This window comes from Euprymna scolopes, chromosome 11, assembly GCF_053919585.1.
Source record: "Euprymna scolopes isolate OS-2025 chromosome 11, ASM5391958v1, whole genome shotgun sequence".
NCBI classification, from domain to species: domain Eukaryota; kingdom Metazoa; phylum Mollusca; class Cephalopoda; order Sepiida; family Sepiolidae; genus Euprymna; species Euprymna scolopes.
This window is the reverse complement of record NC_136492.1, coordinates 77,538,898-77,561,806: the sequence shown is the minus strand read 5'-3', so window position 1 is coordinate 77,561,806 and position 22,909 is coordinate 77,538,898. Positions and strand designations below refer to the sequence as shown.

The 22,909-nt window shown below is 30.9% G+C and overlaps 1 protein-coding gene across 1 annotated transcript in view; it reads left to right on the top strand.

The window, feature by feature from the left end:
- LOC145287919 (staphylococcal nuclease domain-containing protein 1-like) overlaps positions 1-22,909 on the top strand; it is an 86,254-nt gene that overhangs the window by 16,119 nt on the left and 47,226 nt on the right. Inside the window, exons 3-8 of the mRNA XM_080135869.1 lie at positions 8,145-8,268; positions 11,087-11,168; positions 17,427-17,587; positions 18,889-18,980; positions 20,844-20,999; positions 21,763-21,869. Coding sequence (XP_079991995.1) covers positions 8,145-8,268; positions 11,087-11,168; positions 17,427-17,587; positions 18,889-18,980; positions 20,844-20,999; positions 21,763-21,869 — 722 coding nt within the window. The remainder of the gene's footprint in view (positions 1-8,144; positions 8,269-11,086; positions 11,169-17,426; positions 17,588-18,888; positions 18,981-20,843; positions 21,000-21,762; positions 21,870-22,909) is intronic.

The window sequence follows — 22,909 nt, the reverse complement described above, 5'->3', positions numbered from 1 at the left end:
GGTAACTTATAGACTAATTAGCATATTCCAGTTTCATTTTAACAGCTTTAAGTAAAAACAGCTAAGAAAAATGGTAAGGCTTTATCATCATAGGAAGTATTATTCTGATGGACATTATCATTTGCCATTATAACATCTTGAAAACTCAAAGATGACAAACGGGGAAATCCAAAATGGCCTCCATGACATGATTCAAAAAAATTAAAATATGGCTTGTAGCATATCAAATTAAAGAAAGTTTTGTACAGATCAGAATTGTTTTCAAGTACATTAAACTTATTAGCATACTAATTAGCATAATTAAGTTTTATTCTAACGGTTTTAAGTAGAAGCATCATAAAAAAACAGTTTAAAAAATGGAAGGTAAAGCTTTATCATCAAATGTGAAATATTATTCCAATGGACATTATCATTTGTCATCATTACACTGAAAAATCCAAGATGGTAACCAGGAAATCCAAAATGGCCACCACAACATGATACAAAGAAATCATTAACAAAATATGGCTTGTAGCATATCAAATGAAAGGAAATTTTGTACAAATTAGAATTGTTTTTAAGTACATTAAACTAATTAGGATAATTAAATTTCATTTCAACAGCTTCAAATTACTGTGACAATTATCGGACGAGTTTCTACCACTATTTTGTATAAGTTTTTTATTTTAAGTTATTGTCGAGACTTCAAGAGACATCATTCCCATTTTTTCTTGTTCTCATGTAACGCTCAACACTACTTGTTTTTTGAACAGAAACATTTACAGCACCAAAAATTTATCGAGGTAGGTAGAAGAGTAACTTACCTTTGGTAACATTTATTTATATATTTGTTTTTTGACCACTTTTTTATACCTGTGGATTGTAAAACAAACCCAATAAAAGTTATTCTTTTACTTAACTGGATAAGTGGTTTGTATGTTTTAACTTGTTTAAAAGCATGGTCATTGTCGGTTATTCTTTTTCAGAAAATTTATTTTTGTAAAATATTCTTTTCCTTTTCATAATTAAAATTTATGTTTTCTAAATAACAAAAATAAAATGAATACTTTGTTCGTGAGTTAGTTGACAAACGTTTTGTTTACAGATTTTTTTGTGTGCGTCTCGGCACACAAAAATTCTCATGTTTATATGCAATTGTCACTATTTCTATCGACTCGTGCATAGAAAGTTTTTATCCAATTCTTTTTAAATTCTAGGACAAAAGAAATTAATATATTCTCTAATAAATAGCATTCGAACACAGTTTCTATCTTTATACTACAAAGCGTTAACTTTGAGATGTTCTAACTTTTGACTGAAAAGATTTACATGTTGTTCAAATTCCATAGCAAAGACAATTCTTTTCCCTGATTAGCTAAAACAACTAGAAATGTCAACGGATACAACTTCCAGTTCGAGTATTTATGTGAACACACCTCAACCGCTTATCTGCAAAAAGTGATCTACCACCAGTTGCATGCTATACTGGCATGTTTTATCATTAATAGTCAGATTTAAATAGCGATTTCTTTGAATATACAAATCACAGCAAAAATACTAAAATACCATTTTAAACTAAATTTTATTGTAAATCCAGTTGTATAAGTTTTATTTTGATGGAGGTAGGAGAAATGTACTTATTACTGATTTCAAGAAATAATATGTATGAAAACTTTAATTACTAAAGTGATTCTATGATTTATATTTGGATATTTTGGAACAAGTATGAATGATGGCAAAATATAAATTTTCTTTTCCATTTTTGACTAAGGGATATACTTGTGTGTGTAATATATATATATATATATATATATATATATATATATATATATATAGGTCCCAACTGAACAAGTTAACAACGCATTTATTTACATGTTTCAAGAATTGACTGACAGTTTCATGTACAATTGTTTCTGAAACTATAAATTTTATTGATTTCTAGTCTCTTCATCAACTCTGTATAGAAAAAAAATATCAAATATTGTTCATTCTCAGTTATACAATTCGAGAGGGTGAGGAAGGGTTGGAATATATGTACAATCCACTTTTTGATAGTATATAAAGCAATGAAATCGAACATATAAAGAGACACAATCGAGGAAAGAAATCCTATTAAAAGTATATGTATATGGAAAAAAAATTGTATTATAGAAATATACAAATATGAATATTTATAGCGAAAAAAAAATCAGACTCGCCATTTAATAAAAAGTGGAGATTCTTTTAATAAAAGAATTTCTATTGATATTATCTCAAAACATATCAAAGAATGTTGCTGGAGAAGCCACAAACTACCAAATCTGAAAAAAAAAAAAAAATCAAAATCCCACATACAGACTTAAAAAGAAAAATTAAAGGAATACCTGGAAAACAAGTTTCAATAAGAATGGGACACATGCACAAAGAACAAATTACATCAACTGAAAACCCCAAAAAGCTTTGAAAGGACAAAGAGAGGAGATTATACTGGACTGAAGACGAATTGACCAACTCTTACCTGATCAAATTTGCGTAAGTACGAAAATGCACACTCTGCAACCAACAAATAACTATTAAACATTTACTGATAGTGTAGATGGCATGAACACATCCAGGGAAAATATTTGGGCACAGCAAGAATTGGAGTGATGTTTCAAGAAGTAGAGCCATAATAAATTGGAACATACTTAAAAGGAACTCAAACTTCTCTAAAATAAACAAAATTTTACTTTAGAAAACCAAACTTTTTCAAGAAATTGAAAAGATTTTACTTTTGTAAACAAACTTATCAAGAAATTGCTAACCAAACCTTTTCTTGGCATAAAACGACCATCAGAGATTAAAATGTTAAACAAAATATTCGTTCACTCAATCTTAATAAAAATGAAAAAAATTGAAAACCAATGATATAATTGACAGTCAAACAATTGCACTAAGCATGAGTAGTAATTTTAATGATAAATATAAAGTAATAAACTTAAATAATAAAAAAAAAACATTAACTGACAAGCTTTGTTAGTTTGCTGTTGCTTCTTCAAGTTCACTACTGGAAATACTTGAAACAAAAATGTTAAAAAATAAACATTTAAATTTTAAATTTTTTCGTATGAAAACCAACATTAAAATGTAGGTGACTTTGATACCAATTATTTAAAATAAGATTGTGTGTGGTGGTCGTGGAGGGTGTTTTATTTTTAGCATAGGATTCAGTAATCTATATATCTGTAAAAGTGAACGTGTGTGTGCCTGTGTACATTTCCCTACGCAATAACTGTCAATTTTTAGTCTACAGACTCGAAATTTGATATACAGGGTACTGAGATTTGGGAAAATCTGTGATCGGTTTTCGGCCAGAAATTTGGCTGTTAAGGGGTCAAAGTTCAACGATTTGACCTTTGAGAACTCTACCAAACTCCTCCAACAATTTTGGGTCTACACACTTGAAATTTTAGATATAGGTTCCTTGGACTTAATAACCTGATTTGAGCCCAAAACAAATTTTAAGGGGTCATAATAGGGTCAAAGTTAAAAAAATTGACACTTTTTTTTTTTTTTTTTGCTCGGCATACACCGCCAAACACCCGGGCAACACCGGGCTGAAATGCTAGTTGAAAATAAAGTTAGTCTTTTTAAAGTCTGGAAAAACAATCTTTTAAACACAAATGCAAGCCATTTTATCCATAGAATGGTATTGTTAATGGAAGACAAAGGAGAAAGAGAGAGAAAGCAAACAAGACTCCTTTTCTCTGTTCTTGATGCTTGTTGATAAGAATTCTAGTGAGTGGTGTTTTATTTTAAAAATTTTATGGCAGTTTATTCACTGTTCTTATTAAATAAATTTAATCCTTGTTAATATTGAGGAAACTATGGCATCTGTCTAGACAATAATGCAATAAAATTATGAATAACATAAAACTTGAATCATGAACAGTTTTTTTAAAAAAAGTATGCAAATTAGGAATTCAAATAAGTTTGCATAGTTTGTCTGTTACATATATATATATATATATATATATATATATATAATGAGGTTATAGTTTTCCAGAGGTTAAGTAACAAAGTTTAACAAGGTTAATGAGTGCTCAATACCAAAGTAGAACAGGGTATACTCGTTTTTTTTTCTACATAAGCAGTGTTGCTACACAATCATGAGCATGTTTCAGTCAGCTAACTAGTAACTAGGGACCTCTTCAGGTGATACAGCTTATGATTGAAACATGCTGATGACCGTAGCAACATATTGCTGCTTATTGCTTATGTAAAAACAAATAGTATGTATATATATATATATATATATATATTTCAAAATGATGTATTATTGATTTGAATAACAAAAAAGTTTTGATAGTGATATAGGATTTCTGAATGATGTTTTGCATTTATTCGTTTATATATTAAAAAAAACCCCAAATAAACAGAGCCTGCCAGCAAGCTGAAAGGAATATGGAACATGAAAGTTAATATAATACCAGTAATTGTAACAGCACTAGGAACAATTTCGACAAACCTGAGCAAAAGACTGAGAAATTAAAATTGAAAGGAAGACTGAGACAATGCAACAGACACCAATGATGAAAATAGTTGAAATCTTAAAAATCCTTGAATACAGCACCTAACCCACATAACCAATGAACACTAATCAGCCACATGGAAATTGCAACAAAAGTTTAAAAAAAAAAAAAAAAAAAATCCCGTTCTCATAAGGAAATTTTTTTTTGCTCTCATTTATAATTTGAGTGGGGTGTGGCGGATGCCATGAATAAAAATGACCCCCTCCCTACACATCCTCTAAAAAAACCCAAAAAACACTTTCCTTGTGTGGACAGAACTTTCCAATAGCAAATTTTCCCTTCATCTCTCAAAAAACATTGAAAATGAGGCCAGATGAGCAAAAAAATAAAAAATGAACAAGACAGCAGCCATCTTGGTTGTAAGTTTAAAAGCTGTAAAGAGTTAATATTTAAGATGAAATAAAAATAATTTTAAAAAACTAAAAAACAAAAATGATACCGGTAGGTTGCAACCTATCTTTTATTGGCTATGGTAACATTTGTTGTATATTTGATTTTTAACCACTTTTTCGAATCGCTAGGAATTATAAAACGAATCCCAAATTTTGTTGTGCAAACTTGAATTTTGTCTGGAGAAGGTCTTGAAAAACTTTCAAAAGCCTTGAAAAGTTCTTGAAAATGGACGCATAAAATCTGCATGAACTATAGTTGAAACTGCAAGAAATCCTTAAACTCCCCCCCCCCTCCCCCCCCAAAAAACCCCCAACAAAAACACAGCATCAACCTTGGCTGATACCATACAAAATAGCTTTGAAGAGTTAAGGAGGACAGATGATTCATATTTAGTCAGATCTAGTTTTCTGTTTGACATCAATACAAACATATCTGTCTCTACTATTATATAAAAGGAACTTTGCCTATGTGGTTGTTTGCTATGGACTTGAAAACAGCTGGGTTGATTTTCATAAAATTTCACACAAAGGTACTTTTTTGTCGATCGAAGTGTTCTTAGGTTTTGTGTTGGAATGTCTTTGATAAGTATTGATAATCGAAATAATCTGATGAAAGAAGGAACAGGCGATTTTGACCAAAGTTAACATTTTACACAGCCTAATATCACAAGTGCATTTGAGAAGTTTTATTACCATACAAGCCGAAAGGGCCGACTTATAAAATCAACAATGACAGGAGAGCATTCAAATTGAATGTTTCTGTTTAAGCACAATTTTGCAATGATACTTGACTTTTTCATTTTAAACTTAAATTCAAGCCATTATCACTGCACAACCAGTAATGCCAGGCATATAAAATCAACTGTAGACCCTTTGATATGACAAGGGCGTGTTCAAAATGAATGTTTATTTAGAGCACAATTGAAGCATGATTTTTGACTTTTGCATTTTAAACTTTAATTCAAGCCCATATCTATAAAAATAATTTTATAAAATTAGCAGTGGGTTCTCTACAGTGCAATGTAGATTACAATATGTTGTGAACTTAGTCACTGCGAGAGGAAGGTTCACATGCCTCATGTGCATTATGATGGGTCCCCCAATTAAAGCTAGCAATAAATCAATTTAATTGGAAAATGGGCTATTTAATTGATTTTGATGACAATAAAAATATGGGAGTCTGAAATATTTAATCATCATTTAAACTCTAACAACAGATTCATAAGTTGTGATATCTTTTCAGACATTCTTCTTTTATAACTAAAAAAAAGTCTTTACTTGTATCTTTTATAATTATATAGAAGTATTATCTTTATTTTTATAAGGAATAAAAATTCTCCACAAATTTGAAGCTAAGTACATTAATGTTAGAAAAACATTTCCTGAGCTTAAAAAGATTAACCTACAAAAAAAGATTGAAGACTAAAATGTGAGAATAACACCAAAGATGAGAATATAGTGAGAATAATTTGAATAAGATATACTAAAATGTTAGTTTAATAGAAAAATGTCTTTCTTTCTGTATGTATGTAATATATATATCTCGTATAGATAAATGGTACATGAATTACACAATCCATAATGCATCTGAAGGGTCAATTAGAATTTACTCTTATATAATACAAGTTGGTATAGAATTTACTGATATGAATACGAGTTGGTATAGAATTTACTGATATGAATACGAGTTGGTATAGAATTTACTCTGCCATGAATACGAGTTGGTATAGAATTTACTCTGCCATGAATACGAGTTGGTATAGAATTTACTCTGCCATGAATACGAGTTGGTATAGAATTTACTCTGCCATGAATACGAGTTGGTATAGAATTTACTCTGCCATGAATACGAGTTGGTATAGAATTTACTCTGCCATGAATACGAGTTGGTATAGAATTTCAGAAACTGAGCAAAATCATTGCTTTTGGAGTTAGTCGGTGAAAATTTACTGACTGTGACTTCTCTAAATAAAAATGACATGAAAAATTGATTGATTTTCTCTAAAAAAAATAAAATAAAATAAAAGAAGCAAGAGTTAGAAGTAACTGAACCTAAAAAAAAAAAAAAAAAAAAAAAGGTACTATATTAGTACCTTTTTGAAATCACTATTTTCCACTTTTTCCGGTCTCTTTTTGTTTATCTTTAAATCTCTAGCTCTTCCTTTTTATTATGCATTGTCTCATTACATACCCCTTTTTCTATTGTAAGCACTTGTCACCTTTGGAAAATATCTTCCAATTTATTGTTATTCAAAATTGTGCATTTTGCCTTGGAATTTAAAGAATATAACTTTCATCTTTTGCTTACTTTGTCATACCTGGGAGAAATATATATTTACTGGGCCAATTCAAAACCGTTAAAAGCAAATTTTAACATTATTATAAAACGTCAATCTTTTTTTTTTTTTTTTTTTTTAAATGAAATCAGCAATTCAGCTACAATAAATTAGAATCTACGGTGGTGGTTATATTTTTTGGTTGAATTTGTCACTGTTTGTGTATCTCCTAGTGCTCACATCGCTTGAACAATTGTAATCAAACTTGATCAAAAGATCAGTCATGATTTAACAGAACTAATTTAATTTTAAAATATCTAGGTCACACTTTTGGCAGTAAATTTGGTTCTGTTAGCTAGTAGCCAATGAAATCTTGCATTTTATATAATCTTGATGTTTGAATGTAAAAAGTTTAGTCAGTAACAATTTTGATTACATTTCAACTTCCCATTTTTCCAAATTTGGTGTATGCATCTGATGCACTTTCATAACAATATCCATTGTGCAAAATTTCATCCTCGTCAGTTTTTTAGTTATTGGCATTTCTATATTATAACTTTGGGAATACTTGATGCAATATGTAGAAATAAGGCTTGGATAATACTTTGTTTCATTCTTACATTGTCAGGTGGAAGTATTAAATCTCACAACTGACTTCTGTTCTTTGTAAAATTTGTAATGAAAAAGTGAATTCGTATAAAAATTTGTTGCTGTATTTTGTTTGAAAAATTCTAGAAACATTTTCAAAAAGACACTTAAAAATTCTTTTCTTTTGAAAACTGGTTTTGGAGAATAACATAAGTTTAGGTTTCTTTTTAAAAATTTTTATAGTATGAAAAAATGTATTTTTATTTTTAAATGTGTATGAATGAATATATCAATTAGTAATTGCTATTTATTTTTATTTATTTTATTGAAGTTAGTGTCAATCCTTATTTTTATTATAGCCATTTGCATGGGAAGCCCGTGAATATCTTCGCAGAAGACTCATTGGTCGAGAAGTCACTTTTACTGTGGAATATACAGTTCCTGGCACAAATCGTGAATATGGGTGTATTTATATTGGCTCTGGTAATTTTTTTTTTTCTTTAAAATCTGTGAAATCCTCTCAGATTTTGAATGCATTTTGATAATCTCAGCATTTGTGGAAATTATTTTTAGTCTTTTACTGTATGGATCCCTCCACTTTTTTCATAAAAAGAAAAAAAAAAATTTAAAAGAAAGTGTGAAAAAATATTTTTCTTTGTTTCATATGAAGTGAAAAAAAAAGCCAATCAAACTGGAAGTTTACATTGGAAAGTTGTCACCGTTAAAGTGTAATCTGTGCTAGCTTTATTAGCTTTCAATCCATATCAATCTATCCAGTTAAGCAAAGCATCTATCTGGTGTTGGTCGAAATTTAAAGCATGCACAAAAAATACTAACGACATCAGCATTTCCCATCTGCAATGCAAGTGATAATGCAATATCAAAGTTTGTTAGTGTCAATTTCTACAAGCAGGTAATGTCATCAATGATTGAAAGTATGGCATATTAAAGATGAATATACACTTATTTAAACATTTTTAATTTTAAGGATTGTGGCACCAAGGGTGGTAGTACTATTTTATATACACTTGTTACCAACTACTGGTCGGTGGTTAAGAACATGGTATTGCACTTGCATGTTAAAAAATGCTGTATGCAATTTTGTGAAGAATGGAGAATACACTCTGAGAATTTACCAAAATGTCTGGTCATCGGCATCAGGGTCGTTGATGTATCCCAGTTGAAATATCTCATGATGTTAATGACCCCCTTTTCAGTTCTTACTGCTGATATGTCTGTCTGAGAACAAGGGTGATTGAAACTGGATAAATGATATTAACCAAGTGATTCTATCTTGTACTCCTGTTATTCATGTTTAGTGTTATTCTTTGTCATGCTCATATGCAGATGACATCGGCTGCTTGGTGGATTCAGTTTGACAGATTTTTTTCGTTTAAAGTGATTAAATGATGTCTTCAAATTAAATGCCATCTAAGTCATCATTATGAAAAGATAAATTATAATCTAGTATAGGAGACAAATTCAAAAGTTTACTTTTTGTAAGTAAATGACCAATACATTTTTTTTTTTTACACTGCTAAAGAAGTTAAGGTTACAGCTAACACATTTTATGAAAAAAAACAAAAACAAAAAAAAAAAAAAACTGTACAGGGTTTTAATTCCCTTCCTCCTCCAATAAAATAAAAATGGTTATTAAAATTTTGGCATGGCGATTGCTAACACCATTAAGTTGTGGAGTCAATAACCCAAATAACCAATTCCTAAATTTTAAAAGGTCTAACTCCACATAAATTCTTGCATTCATAATAATTTGCATATTCTATATATTAGTCATTTTATTTTAAAGAGGATGGATATGTTTAATCAATTTTTTCTTTTCATGAAGTTGTGATCTTTGTGTTTTTTTTTTCTTCTTCCAAATAAGATGGCCACCACTTCATAAGGGTATTTTTATTTTTTTTTTTTTTAGGCACTTTCATCAAGTATCACTATTTCAGTTAGATTTTTACCCACTCCACAGCCTTAGCAACTTTGGATTGAGAAAATATGTGTCCATTTCTTGCTCCACAACTTTTTGCTTTAAAAAAAAAAAAGCACATACACAAAATGTTTAATAACTATGAAAAAAAAAACATTTCTAAATTATGATTGATGAGAATTTAAAATGTGTTCACAAACCAGCAATCTCTAGAATCTTTTCACTTAGAACTGATCCTAATTTAGCACATTATCCATTGCATCATGGATTTAGTTACAAAATTGGGCATGAGTTTCATCTGCTGAAATGTGCAAATAACACGGAGATGAGAATAGTTGTCCGAATAATCCATCCCAATGTTGTTTTCTAAGTTCTCCTTTGTCATGAAAAAGGTGAATTAGATTTTAAATAAACAAATGTTCATTTCATTTGAATTGTTACTGGATCTGATTACAGCTATTTCTGTATCAAAACTACAGCAGCAATACAAAACATCCTTTTATTGTTTAGCTGATTTATACATAATCAGACCATCAAAAAAATAATTTGCATTTTATGTTGCTATAGTTTTAATGCAGGGACAAACACAGTTAAAACTAATCATGTGATGTAATTTTAAATGAAAAAGAAATACAACTCAAAACTTTTGTTTCTAAATTTTGGAGATGAGGATTGATAATTTGTGTTTGGATTATTCGAACTACTTTTCTCATCTTGAATGTTTTGCCAGATGTAACTTTCAACAACTTGTTGTATCCTGGAGCCTTTCTGTCGCACTTAGTAATCTGTATGAAATTTTGAATGAAACCTATTATTTAATCCACAGAGATAGCATACTAGCTATGACTGGGTAGAAGTTTTAAGTAATTTGTAATTCGTATCGTCTGCACTGAGGAATTCAATTTTACTTAGTACCTTATTTGCTATACCATGGGCCCTTGCAAACCTAACTGGTCATGGCTTTTTCACCTGTGTTTTAGGGGCAATTTATATCAAAAACCCTAAACCAGTCTTGAATTTGTGCTAGTATTGAATTCAACTAGTATGCTGGATTTTCTTGAGCTGGAACTCTTTCATGTCTGAAAATTTCCACGGTTTTTAAATTATTTTAACATATTTCTTTTAGAATTTTTGAAAGTGTAAGGATGCATTTAATTTTTGGTTTGATAAAAATTAAAAAATGTTTTTAACTCTTATGAAGGAAATTTTAAGTAGATTTAAAAAAAAAATTACTCTTTGAATCCATTAATGTCTAAAACAGATTTAAAGAAATGTGAATACTTTCACCCCCCCCCTCTTTTTTTTTTTTTTCTTTTTTTTTTCATCCTAATGGATCTTTGATTCTTTTTTTTGATTGTCTAGATGCTAACAAGGAAAATCTGACTGAAAGCTTAATCTCTGAAGGTTTAGTTGAAGTGAGACGAGGAGGACTTAAACCTACAGAGTAAGTAAAGTTTTTTTTATTCTAATTTAAGCTTAGTGCCAAAACTTGATTTGGTCCTTATTTAGAATTATACTTAATCAAAAAGAAAAAATACAGAAACATCTTTATGATGTATCTACTTGTCACAGAATGTCATATTCCAAAAATCATATATATTGACAAAGTAGGCTTGTTTTTTTTTTTTTTTTTTAATTATGAAAATTAAATTTGACAATTTTTAGAAATTAAAGTTTGAATTATTTTGAATATTAACAAAATATGTGTAGTCAAATTAAATTGCTGTCCTTGAATTTTGGCAAAATCTAAAAGAATATGGCTGCTTCTGGCCTTCTCGCTTCCTCATAAAATTTGATATTAATTAAAAAAAACCCTACTTGGTCAAGTCATGATTTTTGGAATATGACATCTTTGTTCTGTGATAAGTATGTACATCATAAAAATTTGTTTGTATTTTTGTTTTTTAACTAAGTGTAATTTTAAATAAGCACCCTTGATACTTTACAACAGTGTTTGGGTCTTATTTAGAATTCAACTTATGATTTTTAGCAATACAGAAAGTTTTAATTTTGAATAAAATCTTGGTAGTCAAATTGAGTTGTTGTTCTTGAATTTTAACACTTTCTAAAAACCTGACAGTTATGTTGCTCATCATAAAATTTGATTTTCTTAGTTAACAAAAAAAATTTAAAAAAATATTAGATTAATTTGTAATTTTTGGAATATGTCTTCTTCCATCTGTGATGGATATGTACATCATAAAGACTATTTTGTATTTTTTATATTTTTTTGTTAATTAAGTCGAATTCTGAATAAGAATCCAGTATTTTGTTTTTTTAGTTCTTATACTTATCATTGCATATGCCATTTCAGTTTGGAAGGATAGTGCCACAACACTTTTAGAAGATATGATTCAACATGTCTAATTGAATCCTTTAATATCTTAAACAGACTTTGCAACAATAGACAATTTTTTTTTCTTTAAGTAGAAAATAAAATTTTGCTCCAAATAAAAATTAAGATTTCTTTATCAAGTGAGTGATTAAAAAGTGTGACAATAGTCACTATTCGCTTCCTCATGAAGGTAGTGAGATACTGTGAGTTTTTAATATAGAGGAAAATGCAGATCCCTAAAAGGGGAGTTGCAGGATTTCTTCACTGACCCTGAAAAGAAAGTTCATTATTAGACTCCTCTCCGAAAGTTTGGTATTAGACTCTCCTCTGAACCAGCAGGTAAAGTTTTCAAATAATTAGTAGGTTTTAAGAAAAAAAAAATGTGACTCCTTTTGGGGAGAATTTGGGATCTGTTCTTGGCAATATGTCGGAGTTGTAAAATGGCAACAGAGAAAATATTTTTACACATGCATCTGTTATCTCTTTATTAGAGTAGAGCAATTAAATATAGCCTACTGTCACTACAATATTGGCCGATTATGAGTATAGTAAAGAATTCTCCTAACAAATACCCCGGATATCTTAGCACTAAGTGAGACTAACCTACACTCCTCCATCCCCTCTAACTACTTTAACATGCCTGGATATCTCCCACTCTGCCGTAAGGACTCTGACAGACATATGCACGGACTTGGAGTTTACATTCGTAATACCCTTCCCTTGACTAGAGAAACAAACTTAGAAACGGATGATCAAGCCTTTATGTGCTTTAGACTAATCATGCAACACAACATTAGCTACTTTTACTTTCTCTACCGCTCTCCCTCGACCCAAGACTGCACCATAATAAACAAAGTATCTGACAGCATAGACACAGCACTCTCCTTCGACACTAGCGCCCAAGTCCATGTATTTGGCGACTTTAATGTCCATCACAAAAACTGGCTTGGATTCTCTACTTACACAGATGCAGCAGGCAGCGCAACTCATAGCTTCTCTGTATCTCACTCCCTATCGCAAATTGTTACTTTTCCAACCCGTTTCCCTGATCAGGAAGAACAAAACGCATCACTATTAGATCTGTTTTTGACCACAGTTTCTGACGATTGTGTAACGAAAGCCGACAGCCCACTTGGGAACGCTGATCATGCGGTGATAATGGTTGAAATCGCCCTAAACTCTAGATCCAAAACTGAAGAGCCAGTGCTCAAAACAACGAGATATTATAAAAAGGCTGACTGGGAAGCCATCAGAGATCTTATCAGAGACGCCCCATGGGGAAATATTTTTTCTCTTCCTGCTGAACAGTGTGCAACCGAGACCACTGAATGGTTCAAAACTGCAATCGAAGCGCATGTTCCCATGCGGAAATTCTATAGCAAGCCCCACTCTCCCCAATGGTTTACTTGGACTTGCGCAACTGCCATTGCTCAAAGGCAGCATGCATTCCGCAGGTTTAATCGACATAAGTCCAGTTCAAACAGACAGAAGTACATAGAAGCTAGAAGTAACGTTAAGAAAGAAATAGCGACAGCTAAGAGGGAATTTACGGAAACCACTAAAAAACGCATCGAAGCACAAAAACTAGGAACTTGTGACTTCTGGTAGTGACAGTGTAGTAAATAATGGGCAATCAACAATTCCCCCACTAACCAACAATCACGAGGTTCTTTGCTCAGCAACCAAGAAGGCTAACATGCTTGCCAGTCGGTTTGCCTCAAACTCCACACTGGACCCTCTAAACCACCCCCTACCTGACTTTCCTATGCGGACAGACGCCACGCTAGACGATCTGATAATCACCCCTGCTCAGGTGCATGCTATCATAAAAAACCTTGACACTTCCAAAGCATGTGGACCCGACCTCATCCCAGCTGTGCTATTAAAAAAAGTGCTCAGCCGAAGTAGCTCCAGTTCTCTCCAAACTCTACAACAAATGCCTTAATGAATCTTGCTTTTCGGGCTGTTGGAAAACTGCTTCTGTGGTACCAGTATTCAAGAATTCTGGCGAAAGAACTGACCCATTAAATTATCGCCCTATTAGCCTCCTCCCACTTTTTGCCAAAATATTTGAGACCTTAATTAACCATGCTCTAGTCCAGCACCTTACAGATGCTAAACTTCTGACCGACCAACAATATGGATTTAGACAAGCCCGTTCCACTGCAGACATCCTCACTGTAATCTCTGAACGCATATACCATTCACTGGACAAAGCGGGAGAGGGCAGAGCGGTAGCTCTAGATATATCTAAGGCTTTTGACAGGGTATGGCATGAGGGTCTCCTCAGGAAGATTAGATCTTACGGTATCACTGGTAGAATACTTAACATAATTAAATCCTTCTTAGATAAGAGAAAAATCCAGGTTGTCGTCGACGGTCGTACATCTAAACAATATGATATAAATGCGGGAGTGCCCCAGGGATCTATCCTTAGACCTTTGCTGTTCCTGATATTCATAAATGACCTCCCCGACAAAATTGCCTCTGAGATGGGTATATATGCTGATGACACCACACTCTATAGCAGGCATGACAGGAAAACAAATGAACATATATCTAAAGTAATGGCAGAAACACTAGAGGATGACCTCCAATCAGTAGTGGAATGGGGACAAAAATGGATGGTCACGTTCAATGCCGCCAAGACAAAACTGGTTTCATTCAATAATTACAAGAAACCTTCTCTACCACCTATAGCAATGGCCAACGACTCTTTATCTGAGAGTACGTCTCTCAAGCTCCTTGGCCTAACTTTCACAGGAAACATGAGTTGGAACAATTACATCGAGGGCATTGCCAGAGCCGCTGCGAGGAAGGTGGGCTCTCTCTACCGTGCTAGAAAACTTCTAACACCCGAAAGTATCCTGTACCTCTATAAGGCCACTATTCGCCCATGTATGGAGTATTGCTATCATATTTGGGCTGGTGCATCGGCTACTAGTCTCTCGCTCCTTGACAGGGTTCAAAAGAGAGTCGCAAATCTGATAGGTCCTAAACTGGCATCTAAGCTTCAGCCTTTGTCCCATCGTCGAAACGTTGCATCCCTCTGCCTGTTCTACAAGTATTATAATGGTGAATGCTCTGAAGAACTGCAAGCACTTGTGCCCCCATGACGTGAACACCCTCGACAGACCCGACAAGCTGCAAAATCCCACCCCCACACTGTAGAGATCCCTAGATGTAAAAGATCTTTCTACTCCAGTAGTTTCTTCCCCAGAACTGCTAGACTTTTGAATTCCATTCCAGGTCACTGCTTCCCCAACTGTACTGACATGCATAAGTTCAAGTGCAACGTGAACCAACATCTCGCTGCCCTAATCTCTACATAGTACCCCAGTAGATGTTTCCCCTGATAGTAGCCCCCTACACCAAAGTGGCAATGTGCCTTGTTTGGGGTGAAAATGTAATAAAAAAAAAAAAAAAAAAAAAATAGAATAGATTGCATAGACAATATTGGGAGCAAAAGAACAGATACCCCCCCCTCTCTCCCAGATATAGTTTCAGATAAGATTATCTCATTAGACCAGAGCAAATGTTACTGTACTCTACAGATGTAATATTTTAGAGGATTAACTTTCTTAAAAAACGGAGATCCTTCCTAGGAGATTAGTTTTACTACAACAAAACTGATACTACCTACCCTTATTAAAAGATAATGCAATAATAGATTAAATCTTTTTTCATTAATTTAAATTAAAAAAATGCTATTTTTATGGTTCCTTGGCATTTTGGTTAATATTTTATTAAAATCCTTAAATTGTTCTGTGTATAAATACAATAGCTCAGATTGTAGTTTTTCATCAATATCATGTTAATAATGTTACTAACTTGTTCACCAGAAATTACAACATTGAATTAAAGTTTCAACACTTTCAAAAATTAATATCTTATTTCAGGACAAGAATTAATATTTAAAACTACTTGGCAATTTCATCTATAGATTGAGTAAAAAAAAATTTTTTTTATTAACTTCATTATTTTATTTAATAATTTCAGTTGTTTTGTATTATAGATATTTAAGATTGTTTTTTAAAATCTATTTTAATCTTATCAAAGTTGCCCTCCCACCTTTTTTTTTCTTATCAGTTTATTCAAACTTGGGATGGGGTATCCTACTGGATGCCAAACATTCGCCTGCTAACTCAGATATTCTAATTGAGAGATCTTTTAAGATTTTGGCCGTCCCTTTGATTGCAATTGTTTGAATCTCTCTTGCACTTGGTTCACCAGGTATATTTGCCAGGTAGTTTTTGAAGTATGGAAAACAAACTGCATTGTTAAAAGAAATAAAATGAGTTGTATTTAGGTAAATAAAAATGAAAGCAAAAACTCCTGGATAATGCTGGATAGATTCAGTGAGAACATGAAAATGAGGTTGTTTACAAAGTTTTTAGAATCTTGTGAAAGATTCAAAAGAAATAAAATCAAATTTATCACAACTGAAACAAAATTGAGGAAAATTTGGAATGAAAAATTGGTGTCTCTACAAATTTATCATTTTATTTTTATTCAATTAAAAAAAAATTTTTTTTTACTTAAAATTTTTAGTTGGCTATTTTGATTACTCTATTTTGGTCAGAATACTTTTCATGATTTTAAAACTGGACATAAATGCATTTGGTAATATTTACTTTTTGAGTTTGGATCTTGAATTTTCATTTTTAATTTTAAATCTCTAGACGACACTTGTAACCAATCACATTTTATTTTTCAACCAGATTTAGATAAGTTATAATAAAAATGTAACAGAACAATATTAAAACATTTATTTAATCTGTATTGATGACCATATTATTTCAAACTTAAGTATGATGGATTGAAGAAAATCTTCAAAATTCTTGTCAAACCAACCTAAAAATTATCTTACAAATTATCAGAATTGTACACCAATTTACATGAAGTTTTACCATATATATATATATATATTAAGATTTATTTAATAAAAACTTCTACAACGCAGACTCATTATATAAAAAATCTTTTGGAGGTGGAAAGACTTGTTAAAAAAAAAATCTTTGAATAAATTCCTCTAAATTCTCTAGTTTATGCCGATTATTGATAAAAAAAAATGTATAACTTTATTCATTCTTAATGAAAAAAAAAAGGACTTCAACTAGGTACTCCTCCTTTCCATGCATCCAAAGGCAGCAGCCCCCCCCCTGCCATATATCCAAAGGCAGCCCCCCCCCTTCATAATCCAAAGGCAGCACCTCCTCTCCTTGTAAATTTCAATTTGTTTTCATGTTAAAATGAATACTGGTTCGAAAAACAATTTAATTTTTCTTTTATGTATAATAGAAATCTTGTAAATTTTTCTGGTCAATCCATCTTTTACTTGTTCTAATATCTTTTTTTTCCTTATAGTGAAGGTCAACAAAAGTTGGTTCAGTTAGAGGAGACAGCTAAATCTTCAGGTCGTGGCAAATGGTCAAATGACTCTAGCGATGACCATATAAGGAATATCGTATGGGTCATTGAGAATCCACGAAATTTTGTAGATTCTCATCACAACAAACCAATTGATGGTAAGATGCGTTTTTTTTTTTTGTTTTTTTTTTTCTTTTACCTCTAGCTACGATTGCAGCTGCTGTTTTTTATTTAAATTTTTTATTTTGAAGTTGACAAAAAACCTCAGGGCTTCTACACTATCAGAATGAAATTTCAGAAATCGTAATACTGAATTTATCATGAAAACAATATGTATCCTTGTATTTTTAAGATGATTATATCCAAAAATTATGAAGATCAATAAGTTAGAAAATTATTTATTAAATAAACTAAAAAATAGAATTTCAAGAAAATGACCATATTTTGCTTATGTAAGACACGAGTTCAAAAAGGTAATTTTCCATTTTGATTTATTTTACTAAAACAAGATGCCCACAATTTTTTACCTGCTAAAACGATTTAAAGTTTTTTTTTTTTTTTAATAATTCAGTAATATTCGGGCAATTTCAACTGCATAATTTGGAAGTTAACATTGTAATTTATTAGAATTGACAAAAAAGTCAGAAACCATTGGTTTTTATCTGAAAACTCCATTTGACTACAACATTTCGTTCCTAAGTGTAGAAGGGCCAAAGCTTCTTCCTACTTTTTCACTTACAATAAATGATGAGGCTTTAGTTTAGTCAGACAAACTATTCAATCATGATTCTGCTCTGAATCAAAAAAAAACAATCTTTAATACTATCACGCACCAAATTTTCAGATCATTGAAAACAATACTTGTTCAATTTTTAGTAGCAAATTCAGTTTTTATTTTTAATGTAAAATTGTTCTACTTGATATTTTATCGAATCTATAGCCAGAAAATCTAAAAATTTAACAATAACTTTTAAACAATTATTTTTAAGAATTTGATGTCTAATGAATGTTTTAAATTCTTTAATTGCACACCTTAATATCTTAGTAAGCTTTGTTTTAATATGAGGATTTATCATTTTATAAATTAGCTCTACCCACTCCATTCTAACAAATTATTCGCTTATTGGCTTTATAGCATCTCAAATGTCTAGAGATAACATGTAATCTTTGTAAGATAAGGAATTTTTCTCTTAACAAAAACACTTTAAGATGTGTCCATTCACCTTTTCCAAATACTATTTCAAACTTAAGTGTGATTGACGCTCTCTTATATAGATGCATGGACATATCTAAAAACTTTGGATTTGTAGTGTACAGAGATAGGGTAAAGGCCTGAACAGATTATTTTAGCATTTTTTTTCTTTTCTATGTACTGTGGTAGTATTCCTGATTGTCTGCAAAGACAAACTTGTTACATCTGATTATTTAAAACAGTTCTTTGCTGTGTTCTCCTTTTCAGCGGTGATTGAACATGTCCGTGATGGTTGCACTGTACGAGCGTTCCTTCTTCCAACTTTTGAATATGTTACAGTGATGTTATCAGGAGTAAAAGTGAGTTGCTGCATCAGTTATTTTATCATACAAATAATATCCAACTTTGAAATACTTTGTTTCTGTTACAAACTTGACAAAAATGTTAAAAAAGAAATGCATTTAAACAGGATAATTGAAATGTAATCCCCACCCCCTCCAGAACACCACCTTTTTTAATTAATCTTTTTTAATGAAAAATTCTTTTGTTCGCCTTTCTCAACCCTATCACTTTCTTAACTCTCTACTGCGTATGACCATAAACTACATGTACTAATATGGTCCTATTGAGTGTGCAGAATCACCTTTTAGTAGCCATTACTTACAGGTCCAATCTAACCTGGATGGTAGTACCATTTTCTATTTACTTTCCTCACCATGAAAACAGAATTAAACACTACGTTGGTTTTTGGAGAAAATCCAGAAGGGCACTGAATTGAGACAAAAAAAAAATTAAAACCTGTCTACAAGGATTTTTCCATCAATTAATGGAAAAGATAAAGAGATAGGTTTTGCTTCTTGCCAAAAGTCTAACTAGCAATACTACACCATCTTTTTCTTTAGATTGAATAAACTCAAATCAAGCATTATGGAAAAGAGCATAAAAAACAAAGAAATAATCTTTTGTTTTTTAAAATCGGTCCATTAGAACTGGAGTTATGACCATTCAAAGTATAAAAAAAATGTGCGGTTCACTGGACATTTTGCCTTAAGTCAGTCCTATTCATATGCAGATAAACTTGAAACTGAACATCCAAGATGGCAACCAAGAAATTTAAAATGGCAATCATGACCAGATTCAAAGAAATTAACAAAATATGGCTCGTGTGAGTTTCTACCACTATTTTGTATAATTTTTTTTTTTAAGTCCTTGAAGAGACCATTTTTTTTTTTTCCTGTTCTCATGTAACGCTTGACACTACTTGTTTTTGAACAGAATAAACATTTACAACGCTAAAAATTTATAGAGATAAGTAGAAGAGTAACTTGCCTTTGGTAACATTTGCTTTTTGACCACTTTTTCATACCCAATAAAAGTTATTTTTTTACTTAATTGGATAAGTGGTTTGTGTGTTTTTAACTCCTTTAAAAGCATGGTTATTGTCGGTTATTCTTTTTCAAAGAATTTATTTTTTTAAAATATTCTTTTTCTTTTCATAATTAAAACTTGTGTTTTCTAAAAAAAAATAAAATTAAATGAGTACTTGATGCTAGTAAGTTAACGAACATGTGTTTACAGATTTTTTTATGCGCGTCACGATGCACAACAATTCTCATGCGCTTGGTGTAAGAAAGCCTTTTACTCCAATAGTTTCTTCTCCAGAACTGCAAGTCTTTGGAACTCCCTTCCGGGATACTGCTTTCCCAACTGTACTGATATGCAGAAGTTCAAGTGTAATGTGAACCCCCTGCTTCAAAATGGCACTTGCCTTGTTTGGGGTGAAGATTGGGAAAAAAAAAAAAAAAAAAAAAAAAAAAGTACTTATTACTGATTTCAAAACTGTGTCAAATTAAGTAGCAGTATGTGCCTTTTCCAGAGCTAAACGTTATGGTATCTAGTATTTACTAGTCTTTCTGGTTTAATTAGAATTTGCAAACACTTTGCAAAATATGATTACAAAGACGGTTGATAGATTAACCAGATCAAAATTTGAATTGAATCAGTTAATAAAGGAAAAATAATTTTCAAATTCATTCTCGTTCATTAGTTTGTTCGCACTTTTCTCAGCCATGCCTTGGATTTTTTTTTTTTTTAAATTTTGCACAAACATTAGTCATGGTGAAAGTAAATTTTTCACTTGGGGGGGGGGCGCTGCATGCTTGGCTTGTTTTCCTGTAGAATTGTCTTCGAAGCTCACATTCATTTTTTATTTGATTTCATAGGCACCAATGTTCAAAATGGATGGAGACCAACCGATACCAGAAGAATTTGCAGAAGAAGCCAAATACTTTACAGAATCTCGGTTACTCCAAAGAGATGTCAAAATCATTCTTGAAGGGGCATCAAATCAAAACTTTCTTGGAACTGTTATACATCCAGTAAGAAAATAAGTTTTTTTTTACAATTAACATAGGATACTTGCATAACATACATAAACTACAATCCTACAATCTTCCATAACGTTTTTAATTAAAACCTTATAGAGCAGAGAATTAGTAATGCTAGTAATTTTTTCTCTATCAAAACTTTGCATGGAAATTGTGATATATTAAAAAGAAAAACGACTAAACAAATGAAAGGAATAAGATTTCAATTATAAAAATAGATTGGAATCCTTAGATTTAACTACTTTACTAGATGTGATGAAACGAATAGTATGATTGAAACCTTCAATATAATATATTCTGAATATGAAAGTTTTTTTTTTTTTTCTCACACTAGAAATATATAGATACTATTAAAAAATAGTAAATAAATAAATCTACCACATTATTGAAGTTTCTTTTGTCTTAATATTAATTACTAAAAGAATCCATGAAAATCTCAGACTTGCCTACCATCTTTTTATTCTTACTGTAAAAATAATCAAGCTGCATATTTTTAAACAGACAAAAATGTTTCACCTTTTTTAATTTATTCATTGTAATAAATTAAAACTTATAAAAAATCTTATTACTGAAAGAGTATTTTTAAGCTAAATGTTAAAATAAAAACAAATTTCACTTTAATTGTCAGTTGATGGCATGATTCTATTTGACATCCTAATCCACTTTCTATTTTAGTTTTGATTCAAATATTTGTAAATTTCATGTTTAAAATAATGTCTGATTAAAAGAAACTTATTTTCTTTTTCATTATCAGAAAGGAAATATAACAGAGTTATTATTGAACGAAGGTTTTGCACGTTGTGTTGACTGGAGTATGGGAGTCGTAACATGTGGCACAGAAAAGTACAGAGCAGCAGAAAGGTAAGGGCAACTGAGCCCCCCACCCTCTCTCAATTTTCAAGAACTTCAACATGAATATTAGAAGTAAAAAGAACCAATACCAGTAACCTTTTAATTATCCTTACTCAATATGGTTCCAATTAGTAAAAAGGCATTTAAGAAATGTAATTGATTGATTCATATAGTAAATTGATTGCAGTGAATACCTGCAATTCATTGCAAGCAAAATCAAATATTTCAAACAATTGTTACTAATCATCCCTTCTGACCACAACTGATTTTTAGTTGCTCTATCTCTGCTGGGCAAAAGCCTAGTCCAATACCAAATAAGCAGTAATAATGAGATATATATATAAGCTTTGAATAAGTGAGAGCAGCTGAGAAAGTGTAAATTTGCATTGGCTCAGAAAATGAACAAGGGAAGAAATGATATTGAGAGTATGCTTATATCATTATCACAGCTAAACTGGAAGAGTTTTTCAGAGAACTAGAAAATAGTTTTTAGTGTCTATAGTAATAGAAAATAGATTATCCTCATTTTTTTTTTTCAAAAGATCTGCTTAAGTATTACAATTTGCCTGTAATGTATTTTAACTTAAACCCCCCAAAAAATGAATTTGATTTTGCCAATCTAATTTAATTTCTGCCATAAATTTAAAAATAATTGTTTAAATAAATAATTTAAGACATAAAAAAATATTTGAAAACAAATCTTTTAAATTATAAAATTAAACTTTTGATTTAAAATATTTATATAAGTTAGAAAAGCTTTTTTTTTATATAAACTTTAGAGATTAAGGTACAAGATTTTATTTAAAATTATCAATTTTCCAAGTGCACTTTTATTTACAAATCATTTTGCTGCACTTAAAAAATACATTTATCTATTATTTAGCAATTAATGATATATATAATTTTCAACTAAAAATTTTTAAAAAGTGCAGCAAAATGTACATAACAATAAATCAACAGTAATTTTTAGATTCATTTTAAATTAAATTTTTTGTACCTTACTTTATAAAGTTTATAAAAGTGCACTTTGAAAATTTGAATTTCAAATT